The sequence below is a fragment of the Schizosaccharomyces octosporus genome, assembly GCF_000150505.1.
Source record: "Schizosaccharomyces octosporus yFS286 unplaced genomic scaffold supercont6.1, whole genome shotgun sequence".
In the NCBI taxonomy this organism is placed as follows: domain Eukaryota; kingdom Fungi; phylum Ascomycota; class Schizosaccharomycetes; order Schizosaccharomycetales; family Schizosaccharomycetaceae; genus Schizosaccharomyces; species Schizosaccharomyces octosporus.
Genome location: NW_013185619.1, coordinates 1972265 through 1987038, shown reverse-complemented (window position 1 = coordinate 1987038; position 14774 = coordinate 1972265). Strand labels below are relative to the sequence as shown.

The 14774-nt window shown below is 38.8% G+C and overlaps 7 protein-coding genes across 7 annotated transcripts; 3 read left to right on the top strand and 4 right to left on the bottom strand.

The window, feature by feature from the left end:
• Positions 1-84: 84 nt before the first annotated feature.
• Positions 85-1107, top strand: SOCG_03442 (tetraspan protein Dni2). Its single transcript, XM_013161930.1, has one exon. It carries the CDS (start codon positions 227-229, stop codon positions 923-925), a length of 699 nt encoding a protein of 232 aa, XP_013017384.1. The 5' UTR covers positions 85-226; the 3' UTR covers positions 926-1107.
• SOCG_03441 (uncharacterized protein) lies at positions 1078-3169 on the bottom strand. Its single transcript, XM_013161929.1, has 4 exons — positions 2873-3169; positions 2748-2823; positions 2412-2520; positions 1078-2366 (listed from the first exon to the last, which is right to left on the bottom strand). Exons 1-4 carry the CDS (start codon positions 2975-2977, stop codon positions 1343-1345), a joined length of 1314 nt encoding a protein of 437 aa, XP_013017383.1. The 5' UTR covers positions 2978-3169; the 3' UTR covers positions 1078-1342.
• A 509-nt stretch (positions 3170-3678) lies between these two features.
• Positions 3679-6587, bottom strand: SOCG_03440 (COPII-coated vesicle component Sfb3). Its single transcript, XM_013161928.1, has one exon. The coding sequence runs from the start codon at positions 6465-6467 to the stop codon at positions 3783-3785; it is 2685 nt and encodes an 894-aa protein (XP_013017382.1). The 5' UTR covers positions 6468-6587; the 3' UTR covers positions 3679-3782.
• SOCG_03439 (MCM complex subunit Mcm2) lies at positions 6583-11328 on the bottom strand. Its single transcript, XM_013161927.1, has 2 exons — positions 9308-11328; positions 6583-9174 (listed from the first exon to the last, which is right to left on the bottom strand). Exons 1-2 carry the CDS (start codon positions 9538-9540, stop codon positions 6915-6917), a joined length of 2493 nt encoding a protein of 830 aa, XP_013017381.1. The 5' UTR covers positions 9541-11328; the 3' UTR covers positions 6583-6914.
• Positions 6747-11461, top strand: SOCG_03438 (zinc finger protein Mlo2). Its single transcript, XM_013161926.1, has one exon. It carries the CDS (start codon positions 9781-9783, stop codon positions 10768-10770), a length of 990 nt encoding a protein of 329 aa, XP_013017380.1. The 5' UTR covers positions 6747-9780; the 3' UTR covers positions 10771-11461.
• On the top strand, positions 11398-13081 carry SOCG_03437 (acid phosphatase). The gene has a single exon (XM_013161925.1). It carries the CDS (start codon positions 11491-11493, stop codon positions 12868-12870), a length of 1380 nt encoding a protein of 459 aa, XP_013017379.1. The 5' UTR covers positions 11398-11490; the 3' UTR covers positions 12871-13081.
• Positions 13055-14696, bottom strand: SOCG_03436 (19S proteasome regulatory subunit Rpt2). Its single transcript, XM_013161924.1, has 2 exons — positions 14650-14696; positions 13055-14526 (listed from the first exon to the last, which is right to left on the bottom strand). Exons 1-2 carry the CDS (start codon positions 14650-14652, stop codon positions 13183-13185), a joined length of 1347 nt encoding a protein of 448 aa, XP_013017378.1. The 5' UTR covers positions 14653-14696; the 3' UTR covers positions 13055-13182.
• Positions 14697-14774: the final 78 nt, after the last annotated feature.

Here is a 14774-nt window from a genome sequence, read left to right as displayed (position 1 = left end):
GTTTAACTTAACCGAAAGTGAAACAAAGAAATTGTCGGATGACGAAAACTTTTCCCTTTCTTTGTTGTCAAATACTATATAAATTGGTGTCCTCCATGAAAGGCTTCTTTCATCGTTACTTTCTTTCTTTTCTTAAACGAGACGGAAAACCATCAAACTTGTTGTCTCCAAGAAATCAATCTGTACATTTGCTGTGTATAGAAAGACTCTATAGAACTTGAAACAAATGAAACAGGATCAAAAAGTAAGACCGAAATTCACGTGGATTGGTTTAGTAGCTAGGGTCTACAATTACATTCCAAATCCCAATTTGATATCCAATATCATTTTAGGGATTGCATGGCTTTTTCTCGTTTTCCTCTGTTGTGGTTGCCTCTCTAAACCAGCTACTTTCTCTAGAATCTTACAAATTCAATCTCCCAAGTCCACCGTGGATGTTGGTTTTTTTGGCGTCTGCAGTAAGCCTTTTAATTCTACGGAAAACACCTGCCATGAACTTCGTCATTGGAATCCTTCAAACGGTATGGCCTACCATGCTGCTCGCTTTGCATGGCAGCAAGTACATCCTGTATTGCTAGGAATGGTTGTATTCGTGGGGACAGTTTCGATTGTGCTCACTATATTGAAGTACGTCTTTCCCTCTAATATTCGACAATGGTCCATCTGCTGTCTCTTCACCAGTGCATCTGCTTGTTTATTGCTGGCTCTTCAGATGGGTTTGGCAAATATTTCTGTAAACTCTTACAGCGTTGGACTGAACTTGACTCACCAGGCAGTATCTAAAGTTGGCATACCTAGTGCCGTATTTGGTTGGATTTCCAGCAGCTTCTTCTTTTTATTTTCTGTTTTACATCTTGGCTTATGGACAATTGAAAGAAACAAATTAAAATTATTAGAGGAAACTGCCCAAACATTCAACCTTTAAACGACTTTGTACTTTTAAATTCTTAAACGTTTAAATTATTTCTTATAGACTTTTATTGTTTTTACGTTATCTGCTTCTCTGTTGCTTGACGATTCTACTTTTGGATATGACGCGAATAATTTTTTATTACTTTTTTCTATCATGACTGGGTGTTTTTTAGAATGTTTATAAAACAAAAAATAATGAAATGACAAATTACTATTCATTATATCTTAAAGCTTTTCTTACATTAAATCTTAAGTAAAGAGTAAATATAGATAGAATTCAGTGAAAACATTGTATCTAAGAGAATCTTTTTTTTTTTTTTCATAAGCTTAACTAACGCTCCTAAATGAATTTGAAGGATGGGCTAATTTTGGGAACCGAAAGTCATGATCGGATAATAATAAATTAAGTAAAGTCATTTATGTTGTCATTCTAGGATGGTTTATGCATACTACCAGTAAATGGGGAAGCACGCTGACCTTCCAAGCCCACTATATCTGTAAATTTGCGAGCCGGCGTATAGGGTCGCTTGTAACGGATATCATGTGTACATTCTCGTCTGATATTAGTTCTCATCAGCCATCGTTCGTCAGGATGAAGGACTTTCCATTGCTGAGCTCCAATGTCAGTGATCTCGGAAGTTACTATGCCCGTCGACATGGAAATATACATGATGGTACCGTAAAGTGAGGGAATATTGGCGGTGTCTGGTTCATGAATTCTATTCTTGAAGTGTGGATCACATGTTTCTCCGCGTACTGCCCAATACTCGTCGCGATAGCGGCCAATGGCAGTTACAATCCAGCTTTTTTCTGGATAAGAATTGTAAGGAGTATCTGGAGGCAAATCGGGTTCAGCAATACGAGGCTCGTCATCAATAGAGGTTCTTCTAGAATTAGCGGAAACACTTTGCATGATGTCTGTAATGGGAACACTGAAAAATGCGTTTCGAAGATGATGTAGCTCAGTTGGAGAAACAGTTATAATAGAAGACGTAACATTTTTTACAAATTTATACATTGGAAGTTTTAAAGTAGGGGCCTTCGCATTGTGAGATGCTATCATGCTTTTCACCAATTTTATCTCAGTAGTAAATTTGAGATACTTAGGAGGTTCGGTAACTGCAATGATTTCAAAACTGAATCTTTCATCTTCATCTGCTTTACGAGCTAGCCAGTTGGAAAAGGATTCAACATGAGAAGGTCGATCTTCATAAACACGAATGGTATGAACATTTGGGTACTGGAGAAATACTTGTTCAAAAAACCAGAGTTTAAAAGTCAGCGTTTGAGGCCAATAACCGGTTGTAGTCTGAAGCTTGAATACAACTCCATCAAAGTCTAATCCTTTGCTCTTTACTATTTTCTCGGTAATCTCCCTGAATTGCTCATTTCGACCAGTAAGTAAGACAGCTAAAACGTCCTGACGTCGAATAGACTCTCTAGCTTGGGAAACACTATAAAATTAGCAAACACTGAATAAATAGAGAAAAAATTCATACATCTTTTCATTCCACCATCCATCCCAAGCGCGTTTTTCTTCTACTTCAACACCTTCACCCGTAGAAGCCAATACCCGGGGATCAAAAAACCATCCTCCATTCGCGAGAACTAAAAATTTGTTAGTTACGAACTGGCAATGACGATTCGAACGTTGAGGGAAAGCGACTCTATAAAAGCTGAATGTACTAAAAGGCAACAGAACCAATTGACAGAAGTGAACATATTAGGATCATCTGTCATAAAATTCTAGAAATCAACCTTTTATATGAAACAAACCAAATTGACTTTTTCACCGATACCCTCTCATTCATTTCGTACATTACATGAAAACTTACTGTTAAACGCCATCAAGACACGAATTGCTTGATTACTCCAAATGTTCGCATTGGGCAAAGGGGTCTGAAACAATGTCTGTAACGTAAGTTAGCTTCTCAATCAAGTCGGCATCGTATCTTCCTACATTGTCAAAATCATAAATATGCAATTCTTTATAAATATCTCTATTCGGTTTTCCCCAGGATTTAAAATCAAAACTTTCAAGGCCATTAATCGAAATCGGACTCATGGAATAGAATGACAGTTGTAAGGCCTCTTACAGTGAATCAACAGCGTAATAAATAAAATTCTTTTTTCCAAAAACAAGGTAATTGAAGATAACTATATTTGATAATAATATATATTTTTAGTTCATTACAGTCATATACGGCGAAGGTTGGTTTGTGTAACTGGAGGATACCATGTATTTGTGACATTATGCACGTATATCCTCTTTAAAAAAATATGCTACAAAAGGTTTGCTAGTAAACAATGGGCCATGCTTGCAAAATTCGGTATTTATTATTGAAATTTTTCTTTTATTTAGAATATCGTCAAGGACGATTATTGAAGCAGCCTGAAGCCTGTAATCAATTCCATTGTAACAATTTAAAGGAACGATCCATCTTCTTGCTCTGTCTACTTGTTAACATTTCCATTTAATTCGAAGCTCTTTAATTGAATTTTGGTTGGAAATAATCTAGCATGAGCAATAAACAAACTATACCGATAAACCACTTCTTTAGTAAACAGCAATGACTCGAAGCAATTTCACCTGAAGATAAACGAGGATAAAAGATCAAGAACCATAACAAATTCCAAAGAACATCATTTCACGAACGTACGGAAACTGTAATTAAGTGGTAATGTTCTACGGCTCTCCAAACAAGAAGTTTCATGAGCTGCTATTGCAAGAGTTTTTCTTGGGTTTAAAAAAAAAAAAAAAAAAAAAAAAAAAAAAAAAAAACAAACTAATATTAACTTCGTAACGAATCTCGTAACTTCTAGTTCTTTTTAAAAGAGAGAATGATGTCAAGAGTGAATTGCATAGAAGCCTATTTAAAACCCTGACTATGTAAAGTTTCATGGATCATGGTTAAGAATTCAACGTAGCCCACTCCCTCTCTTGAAGGATCTTCAACTAAAGTAGAAAAGACTTCACCCTCACTCCCATCTATACCTTGGCGGACAATTTGTGGTTGCATTGATATATGAGGATATTGCAACTTCAAAGCTGACAGCAAGTTTCGAACTTGGATAGAAAGTAGGTTATCCATTTCTGGCAATTCACAAGCTTTCATGGAATCAATTTGTTCTAACTGATTCACTCCTAACAAATCCTGTAACAGTAATGGGGAAGTTCTTTGGTGCAACCACAAGAAAACTTTTTGTCCAGTGACGATTAAGAAAGCACCTCCGTCTTCGATAAATTTTCTTGAAGCTCTCACACATAATGGGTATTCAATAGGTGTACATCCAGGGTCATCCGCATTGGGGATGCACTCATTTGGTTGCAAAGAATGTAAAGCATAGATTTGAGGATACAAGTTGAGCATTAATTGAGATAAAGGAGATGCACGAATAAATCTAAATTGTGATACTCGTACATCACTATGGATACTGCCATTTCGAAAGGCAGAAGACTTTAGCACTGACAACATGTAAATTGGTAACAAAATTAAATGCTTTGGAAGCACCAACTGTCCTGGGGTTAACCGACTAGACGCAACCTTTCTATAACAAGACAAAAGTTTAACAATACCTTCTACCAGTTTGGTTGCGATTGCCTTCAAAGACTCCGTCGCCATATTCATGGAAGCAATTTTAGAGAAGATTCCGACTAACGGTTCAACACAAGCAAGAGATATAGTATCATAGTTGCGTGAAGTCACTGCACAACAATAATTAATGACACGTACCCTGCGACTTCCCATCGGTGTTGTGTAGAGGATTGCTGTTTGGAAATGAGCGTCCAATGCATTATTTAATTTTCCTTCTAAGTTAAACAACATCCCGATACTTTTATCGGCATCTAAACCACCCAATTCAATGTCTTGTGGGGTTCTTTGCAAAAAGTTACCAAGATATCTAGAGACGCGTAGACCATTTGAGCAACGAGTCTTAAGCATCACTCGAAAACCTTGTTCACGGGTAACACTACGGTATAAATCTTGTTTAAGTCGTGGTCCATCCCTTTCAGGCACGAAGTTTCCATAGTACCATACTTGTCCTCCTGTTAATGTAGCAACACTCCCAACTGTAGCGACATCGACGTAAGCAGTAGGCGTAAAAAATATATCTATAGATATTCCTGAGGTAACTAACTCATCTGCTAAGAGGGAATACCATTTGTCTTGAGTGTTCCAAAGATTTTTCTCTTCAGGATTACCATAAAGTCTTTGATCCTCCCGATATCTTAGTCGTCCTAATCCCATGGTAGGGAGTGCACTTACAAACAAAAATGATTTTCCACCAGTCTCCTTAAGGAGGTGCTTAATGCATTCCATTGCATTACCGACAGTAGGTTCTGGTACTTTTATGTCCTCTACAATTGAAGGAAGAGTATCTAAAAGACGCTCAATTACAGCTCTCGATTCCATTGGATCAACTGATAAACCATTTTTAAAAGGAACAAAAGGATTCTCCAAGTCAGCAACAGATATCATACGAGGCTGTTCCAAGTTTGGTGTCAAATAAAAGAAGTGCACATTCCGGTCAAAAGCAATAATAGAAACTCTAATGGAGGGATGTAACGGGGTAGGACCATAAAGTATATCTCGAATTGCCTCAGCGGCTATCTTGGGGATACCTTTTGAGGTAGCCTCATAGGATACATCAATTACAAATACATATTGAGCAGGTTGAGGGCTTTCCTCAGCAGCCCAATAGTCCTTTCCAACTTCAAAATCAACCGTCCCCACATTGAGTTCAGGTTGAGAACTGAAACCGTTCTGTTGGTTCGTAAAGAGCATAGGATTGTAAACATCGTTACTGAGACTATTTTCGGAACCACAGAGGTTGCAGGTCCAACCACTACGTGACAGAGTAAACTGTACAAATGGATTAATATACCCCCGACATTTCTTACAGCGAGGGGGACTTGATGTTGTGTAATCAACCACGGGAACAGGAGCCTCATCGGGACGAGTCTCAGCAAATGGTTGCACGATCATACCCAATGGTAAACCTGAAGTATTCAAAACATCGTTAGAAGATGGAATGGCATAAGTAGTCATCTGCACAAATTTCGAAGACGAATTATTTTGTTCATATCCAATAAAGTCAGTGGTCGACAAAGGTGGATTGGCCTTGTCCATTGAGTTAAAAATGTAGTTTTTGTAGGTCGACTGATCTTGAAAGCGAGCATCAGGAACAGAAGGTAATGTTTTAGGATCTAAAAGGTTCGTATCTTCGTGTACTGCTTCCGAACTTACACCACTCGTATCAAGAGGTTGTGCAGCGGGTGCTAAAGGAGTGGAAGGTGTCAATGGAGGTAAATAATTGGCTTCTGGTTCCATTAAAGACAAATCATAAGCATGGGCATCTCTATGCCGACGTGTCCTTTTCCTCTCTTGAGGATATCCAGGTATTTGCGGCCCTAAGTTCATTTGAGCATTTACCTGCGATGCCAGCTGAGCATCTGGGGTATCGCCATTAAAAAATAAACTATCGTGTCTTTCACCATTAACTTCCGGATTCATAGCAGTACCATATTGTCCATACTGCCCGCTGTAGGCCATAGTGTTTTCGTTAGGTTCTTGTTATTCTAGACTCAGGATATGAAAGCAGTAAGGGTACGGTACATACTAAAATCACTAAGTATCGAAGTATTGTTTGAATTTATTTAGTTTTTTGTTAAGAGATAATATAGTAAAAAACCATTACATTGCTTAGTTATCTTAGACTAGAATATATTGCCATCGTGAGGTATTTGAAAATTAATTTCATTTTTAATTAAACACTGACCTTGTATCAATAAATTAAAGGCCGACATAGGTATACAAGTACAATAGGTATACGCATGCTTAAAGATGCAATACTATTATATCAAAAGATAAAGAGGGCGGAATTCTAATGAAAACGTAAATGACTGTAATTAAATGATAGTAGAACAGAAATAATAAAGGTAAAAGAAAACAGAGTATAACTTGAACGAAAGTGAGATAAAATTGAAGTTGACAACAAGCTCAAAGTAAATATTTTGCAAAAGTACGTGAAAGACTGCGCTTGACACTCATTTTTTGGGCGTTGACGAAAGAATCGACAATCACATGAATAGCCTTGTCTATATGAGCAGGTCGAACGAATTCACTAAGCTCCATCTTGGCGAAAGCTTCACTTAGACGAATGGCAGATTCAAGATGACGAACGGTGATAGGATAGCTTCCCGTAGCTAGTGATTGACGTCTCATATCACTGTAAAGCCTTGAAATTTTTTCTTCATCCATTTGAAGCAAACGAGGTGTCACCCGTTCTCTTGCATAATGTATATACTTACGTAACAAATCTTGAGGAATAGCTTTTGCTTCAATACCCGTCTCAGTAGGTGCCTTTGTCAAAATATCAAAGTCTGGATCAAAAGATGGATGAGATCGAATATGGCTTGAGACAACAAAACTGGCAAGCTGTTCGTCTATTTCTGGATTCACGGTATCTTTAACAACTTGTAATATATCGAAACGAGACAAGATGGGTTCCGTTAATTCAACATTTTGGCTTAAGGGAATCGTTGTATTATATCGTCCACCGATTGGATTGGCAGCTGCAATAATCGTACACCTTGCCTGCAAGGTTGTCACGATACCTGCCTTGGAGATTGAAATACTTTGTTGCTCCATAGCTTCATGAATAGAAGTACGATCTTGATCATTCATTTTATCGAATTCATCGATTAAACAAACACCTTTGTCGGCTAAAACCAACGCACCACCTTCTAAAGTCCATTCATTTGTAATAGGATCCTTTCGGACAGATGCTGTTAAACCAACAGCGCTAGCACCTTGACCAGTAGCAAAAACGGCTCTGTGGGCAGTCTTCTCAACATACTTAAGAAATTGTGATTTAGCTGTACCAGGATCTCCCAAGAGCAAGACGTTGATATCACCACGAATTTTATGTTTTCCGCTGATATTCTTGGGGACACCACCAAATAAAGCTGCAGCAATGGCAACCTTTATAGATCGATGACCATAAATGGAAGGTGACACGGAGGCGATGATTCTTTCGTGGATATCCGGAATCTTTGCAAGCGCGCGTATTTCTCGTTCTTCGTCATCTGTAAGTCGGTTAAGAGAAAAGTCGTCATCAGCACTACCACTATTATCAACATGAGCAATATGATTAGCTTCAATGATTGTAGCAAAAACCGGGAACCCATTTTTCGTATTAAGACTAGCATCAAAATTATTGCGATAAATCCCAGTTACTTCTATCTCTTCACCGGGTTTGGCATTGTCTACCAAATCAGCCAAGAGAATCACTTCACGATGACGAGGCAAACGTCCTGAAGGAACGGTTCCTGGAGACTCTTGAAGGGTGAGTCGCTGATAATTGTTATAGACTGTCCGTTCGGAATTAATAACAAAAGGACCACGACTAGAACAATTATGACAAAAAGAAATTTTAACTTCCACACTAGAATCCTGAAAGAAAGGACCTAAAGTAGCACCACACTTCGTGCAAGTAAACCGAATGTGTTTTAACTGAGGGAAAAGGCCTGTTCTTCGAGTTACTACACCAGACACACGTACCAAACAGTTCAAATGCGTTTGACGAAGTTCTCTTAATGTGAAAGAGGTAGGAAGATTAGTTATACGAACATGTATGTCTGAATGAATTCGTTCATAATCAGGATAGTGCAAAAGGGTAGCTTCTAATGCGACTCGATCGAATATCCTTAAAACAGGAGCAGGAGCATTAGCTAAAAAATAAGCAAGGATAGGTTTTGATTCTCCCAGATGAGCATAATTAACCAGCAAAGATTCAGCGTTTACCTCACCTAATGTTCGAATTCTGTTACCATAGACAGACGTTCCTTTTTCATCAGTGTATTCTAAAAGAAAGTTTTTAAATTCACGGGCAATAGTTCTACGAACTGGATCCAAAGTCACCCATTCCGCAATACTATCGGCCTTTACATCTGCAATGGATTCTAATGGAAGCTCGCCGGTCTCGTCTAGGGCTCCTGCGTTCGGTGCGAATTCATCATATACACGATGACGATGTCTTGGAATACCAAGGCCTAAATTAGAATCCAAATCATCATCTTCGTCTTGAAGAAAGGCTGCGGGTTTTGTTCGTCCAGCTGTAGCCTCTAATTCCATGTCGCGACGTCGTAATTTTGCATCAATAATTCTTCGATCGCCTAGGTCTAACTCTTCCAGATCATTTTCGTCATCCAATTCGTCCAAATCGTATCGGTCAAGTTCCAAATTTTGTTGATAATCTCTAAACGTTTGTTAATATGCTATTCTCCTTTATACTGGGCGCACGGGTACGCAGTAATCAAAAGGCTATTTCTTTGATATCGAAGAAAACTTTTAGGCTTGCAATAACCTCAATAATCGCAATGTTTTCTTACCTTTCCATGTCATCGCCAAACAAATCCTCACCATCTTCCTCTTCCAGATCCATATTATCACTGTTCACGTCTTCAATTTCATCTTCTACCAAGGCTTCAGCTGCTTCATCTGAAAATTCTGGAGGAGGGGAAGAGGGAGGAAGCGACAAAGGAGTATTCCCTGTTGAAGAATGATCTGATCCCACAGGAAGACTTTCCGAGTCCCTGCGTCCGCGTTTTCGGAAAGAATCCATGGATGTTAAGATGTTGTTTCGAAAGAGTACTGTTGTTGGCTTTTCTTTAGACAAACATTTCGCCTAGGACTAGAGCTTAACGATATGCTGCATATGAACACTAAACTGCATTCCAAAATTTCGCTCCTTTGCTCAAACAAGTTAATAACGCACTTTCTTAACTTTCTGTAAATGAAAAGAGACTAACAAAAATTACCTATTGTTTACATATAAACGTCCGTAGTCAAAGAAGTATTCTGGATGGATTCAAGATTGGAGGAACTAACAGCGGAACAGTATGTGGAAAGGCAAAGAGAACTAGAGATTGAGGCCCGTGAGGCGTATCCATACAAATTTGATGAATGTACATACTCCAAAGGTTACTTGAAGCAAACACTATACGCTTGTTTAACTTGCCAAAGAAAAGCGGATAGCCTAAACGGAGTGTGCTACAGTTGCAGTATCAGCTGCCATGCTGATCATGAATTAGTAGAATTGTTTCATAAACGACATTTTCAGTGCGACTGTGGTACCTCACGAACGGGCCATGAGCCTTGTGCGATTAGAAAGACTAGAGATGATCGGGCATTAGAAAATCATTACAATCATAACTTTGAGGGGCGATTTTGTAGCTGCGATACGTTTTATGACCCTGAACAAGAAAGTGGGATTATGTTCCAATGCATACTTTGTGAAGATTGGTTTCACGATCGCTGCTTAGAGGCTTCTAATCAAGGAAAGTCTCTACCTGATTCAGAATCATTTGAATGGGTGGTCTGTAAAGATTGCGTGTTGAAATATAGAGATTGCCTTTTGAATCCCCAACACGAGTTACCTTACAAGAAGGAAGAACTAGTCGCTCCTCATTTTTTTGATGAACAATTTCGAGAACATCTTTGCCAGTGTAACTCCTGTGTGGAAATTCGCAAAACTCAAATGCCTATTTTAATAGAGGATGAACCAGTTTATGAGCAAGCAGAGGACTCCGATATGGATGAAGAAACAAACTTTGAAGTAGAAGACGCGCGTTCACTTGATGATGTTGTGTCCAGCACCATGCAAGATGTGCTTCACGTCTTAGACCAACTTCCCCGTGTTCAAGCAATAGAAGGAGTCCATGCCTATAATCGATTAAAAAATGAACTCACAGAGTTTTTGCTTCCGTTTGCTAGGGAAAACAAGGTAGTTACAAAAGAAGACATCTCCAATTTCTTCTTGGAAAGGTTAAATGCTGGAAAGAACGGTGGTTAGAAAGATAAGAAGCAAATTTCATTTTGTAACGATCATGATCTTTGCATGAGTGCAAGTACACCTCTACAAAGCGTTTATGAATACTCAAAACAGGAATTTTGGACGAATTATAAAGAAGGGATAACTATAAATACTTATTCTAAAGGTTTATCTTACCCAGGAAAAATTTAGAAGATGAGTATCGTTTCTCAAACCTGTCCTGTTTAGTCGCAAACTGGCTAATCAAACAATCAATTGTTGTTGGTCGATGATGGACTATGGAACAGCGTCCCTGAATAATTCCCGTAATGCTCAAATGATTTTCTAAATAGTATTACAGATGAATATGGATGTGTGCCACTGCTGAGAAAAAAGATATTTGAAAGATCCGAAGAACTTGCTCTCTTAATTTGAGACAGAGGTTTGTAAACGTACCTTCTAAAGTAATAGTTGGCTTTCGTTCTTAGTATCAAATCCTACACTGTACTATATGAAGATTTGCTCATTCATTGAAATTTTCAGATGTGTCTTAATATTGAATAAAAAATTTTCTATAATTTTCAATTTTCTACACAAATGAATCGATATTGAAATAAGCTCTTCCAATTTCATTCATCACTGTTGTTTACTGTTTTGTTCTTCATCTGTGGTACTTTATATGGGCCCCCACCTAGCTGGAACTTGAGCAAGTGAAAACCAACTTTTCACTAACAAAAATCCAAAAGGAATATATCCATCACCATGTCACAAATGTCAGCAACTTCCGTTCATTATCCAGATCCAGTAGCGGGTTTGGATTTTCCTAAGCAACTCGAGCTTAAGTATTTACAGGTGGTGTTTCGACATGGTGAGCGTGCTCCCGTAAAAGCAAGGTTGGAGTCCGCTGGTATTCCTAAGGATTGGAAGCTTTGTAACAATGCTAGAAGATTTTTCGCTCAAATTAAAGGAGCTAAGGAATGGTCCGTACTCGGATTTGAAAGAAAAACAGAGAATCCTGTGGATTCGTCTTTAGCCGCTCCTCCCAAAGAAGAAGCAGAGAGCGGGGTCTGCATTAACGGTGAATTAACAGATATTGGAAGAATTACTACCCGTAATCTTGGTGAATATCTCCGAGAGCGTTATATTAACAAACTCGGGTTCCTGCCAGACAGCATTCAGAATGCCAACGGAATTTACATGCGTGCTACGCCCATGACTCGTGCTCTTGAATCGTTGGAGCATGTTTTTACGGGGCTTTATCCTGACGAGAAACGCCATGGTGTTGTGCCTACCATCTATACCCGAAATTGGTCTCACGAAAACTTACTTCCAAATGAAAATAACTGCCCCAGGCTCGTTCAATTGTATGAGGAATTTGCAGAAAGAGCTGCCAAAATTTACGATCCTCTTCTTGCAGGAAGAGCGTCAGAAATGATGAGTCAGTTCATGAACGGTCAACCTGTTCGTGTTGTCTCCAGTCATCCTCGTCTTAGTGGTCTTTTGGATACAATTAATGCTGCTATCGGAAATCGACTTGAACTTCATCCCAATTTGGTAGATGAACAGTGGTTGCGGGAATCTGGACAGGCAGTTTCGGAAGAATGGTTTGGCGGATATAAAGTGTCCAAGTTGATGCGTCAACTTGGTGCAGGAAGTCTTTTGAATGACCTTTTCATGCGCATGGAAACTCAAGTTAAAGCTGATAAAAGTGGCTCTCCTTCGGATCGTTTGGCTTTGTATGGAGCTCACGATGTAACACTAGCTGCAATCTTGGCTTCACTTGATGCTTTTGATTACCAATGGCCTCCATTCACTTCTCATCTTGAATTGGAACTTTTTAAAGATACCTCCGACAATGCTACTCCAAAAGCTATTGCTGGAAAACCCGAAACTTCTTTTGAATCGAGCCAGAAGCAAGATACATTATCCAAGGAAAATGGTGTTTCAAACCTTCCATCAGATGAACTATCAAACTGGTATGTTCGAATTACTTACAATTCCAATCATGTAGTTATGGGTGCTTGTCGTGGACAAGGTTACAGGGGAAATGAGACTATATGTCCTTTATCTATTTTTAAGGATGCTGTCCGTGCCTTGAAACCTGAAGACTACCATTCTATGTGTAAGCCTGTGAAGAAGTAAAATAAAATGGGAACAAAAAGTCATGCTTTCTTTTTATATAAGAATGTATCATAAGCATCCTTCATTTTTCATACCATCGCTGGAACCGCGTTTAAAACATTCATATTTATTAGAACACACTGATATGGATTGCAAATCCCCATTAATGAGGTTACTTTTGGTTTACACTGTTGCAGTATTATCTTATATTACAACTTTTTTAATTTACGTTTTCAATTATAATTTGCTTCCGTTATCACAGCGTAAAGAACATGCATTGAAACAAGATATATATATCTTTCTAAGTAATTTGTAATCATTATGGAATATTTCTTAGATATACAGACCGCCAGCAGGACCGCCTTCATCTTTCGTTTTCAAAACTTTTTCGCGGGCTTGTCGGAAGTCCTCCATAACGACACGCATTCTTCGTTCACGAAGTGCTAACAGACCAGCCTCAGAAACAATAGCTTTGATTTCAGCACCAGATAATTCATCTTTAGATTGAATCAATTCTTCTAGATTAACATCTTCACCCAAATTCATTTTTGAGGTATGAATAGTGAAAATCTTTCTTTTAGTAGCTTCATCAGGACTTTCGAAAAGAATTTTCCTATCAATACGGCCAGGTCGGATAAGGGCGGGATCGAGGTCGCTAATACGGTTGGTGGCCATAATAACCTTGATATCACGGTTGGTGGTATCAAATCCATCAAGTTGGTTTAGTAATTCCAACATTGTACGTTGAATTTCTCTTTCGGCACCTGACTGGGCTTCATAACGTTTGGTTCCGATAGCATCTATTTCATCTATAAATACGATTGAAGGTGAATGCTCTTCAGCGGCATTAAATAATTGTCGAACAAGACGTGGACCATCACCCAAATATTTTTGAATCAATTCAGAACCCACAACACGCAAAAATGTTGCAGATGTTTGGTTAGCAACGGCTTTAGCCAATAGAGTTTTACCAGTACCAGGTGCACCATAGAGAATAACACCTTTTGGTGGTTTAATACCCATTTCTTCGTATAACTCGGGATGAGTAAGAGGTAATTCTACAGCTTCTTTGATTTCTTGAATTTGAGACTCGAGACCACCAATGTCGGCGTAACTTTCGGTAGGGGCTTTATCAAGTTTCATAACATTAATCATAGGATCCGTATCATCAAGCAAAATACCGACAATACTCATTGCCTTGTGATGAAGCAATACACTACAACCAGGCTCAAGCATGTCTTTGTCAACGAAGGACATAATGGAGACATAATATTCGGGACCTGCAGTAGAAACAATAGCATGATCATCATCAATAATTTCCTCCAGAGTACCGACAGACATGGGCGTACCACGAATCTCGTCCACTCTATTGCGTTCCTCTTGGGTTCTCTCATCTTGGGGCTTAAGGCGTTCTTGGTTTTGTACATACTCTTCTTCCATTAGTAAGTGGTCATGTATACGTTGTAACTTCAGCAACCTCAAGCGGCATCGAGTATTTGGCAAAACAGCCGGCAGCTTCGTTGCTGAATCTGGTCCACTTTGTGCTTTCTTTTTGCGGCGGCCGATACGAGTAGGGACCGGAGGTTCGTATTTTGGCTTATCCTTCTTTTGATCTTTTTTCTTATCACCATTTGTTCCATCTCCAAAATTGGAGAATCCACCAGATTGCGCTTGACCCTACATAAAACGTTAACATCACATATTCATGAACATTTGCTTTTCAAAGCATGTGAAAGCATGGCAAAACTAAAACACTTAACATGCTTCCCGTCCAAATTATATGGATCCAAGCTTACATACCATTTGTTTTAAAAATTTGGTTGTTTGAAAGAAGGTCTGGTAATGGTAGTATTCAGCTTACATAGAAGGCGAAAGCTGCGTAGTAACCTGTGGTGTAATCCATATAGTGTAGTTCTTTCCGCTAC

What these genes read in the sequence shown, in the direction of transcription:
- SOCG_03442 (XM_013161930.1), top strand. Translation starts at nt 227, where the DNA reads ATGAAACAGGATCAAAAAGTAAGACCGAAATTCACGTGGATTGGTTTA.
- SOCG_03441 (XM_013161929.1), bottom strand. Translation starts at nt 2,977, where the DNA reads ATGAGTCCGATTTCGATTAATGGCCTTGAAAGTTTTGATTTTAAATCC. An exon ending in ATATTTATGATTTTGACAAT is followed by an intron (nt 2,824 to 2,872) that starts GTAGGAAGATAC and finishes CTTACGTTACAG; the next exon opens with ACATTGTTTCAGACCCCTTT. An exon ending in GGATGGTGGAATGAAAAGAT is followed by an intron (nt 2,367 to 2,411) that starts GTATGAATTTTT and finishes CTAATTTTATAG; the next exon opens with TGTTTCCCAAGCTAGAGAGT.
- SOCG_03440 (XM_013161928.1), bottom strand. Translation starts at nt 6,467, where the DNA reads ATGGCCTACAGCGGGCAGTATGGACAATATGGTACTGCTATGAATCCG.
- SOCG_03439 (XM_013161927.1), bottom strand. Translation starts at nt 9,540, where the DNA reads ATGGATTCTTTCCGAAAACGCGGACGCAGGGACTCGGAAAGTCTTCCT. An exon ending in TTTGGCGATGACATGGAAAG is followed by an intron (nt 9,175 to 9,307) that starts GTAAGAAAACAT and finishes ACAAACGTTTAG; the next exon opens with AGATTATCAACAAAATTTGG.
- SOCG_03438 (XM_013161926.1), top strand. Translation starts at nt 9,781, where the DNA reads ATGGATTCAAGATTGGAGGAACTAACAGCGGAACAGTATGTGGAAAGG.
- SOCG_03437 (XM_013161925.1), top strand. Translation starts at nt 11,491, where the DNA reads ATGTCACAAATGTCAGCAACTTCCGTTCATTATCCAGATCCAGTAGCG.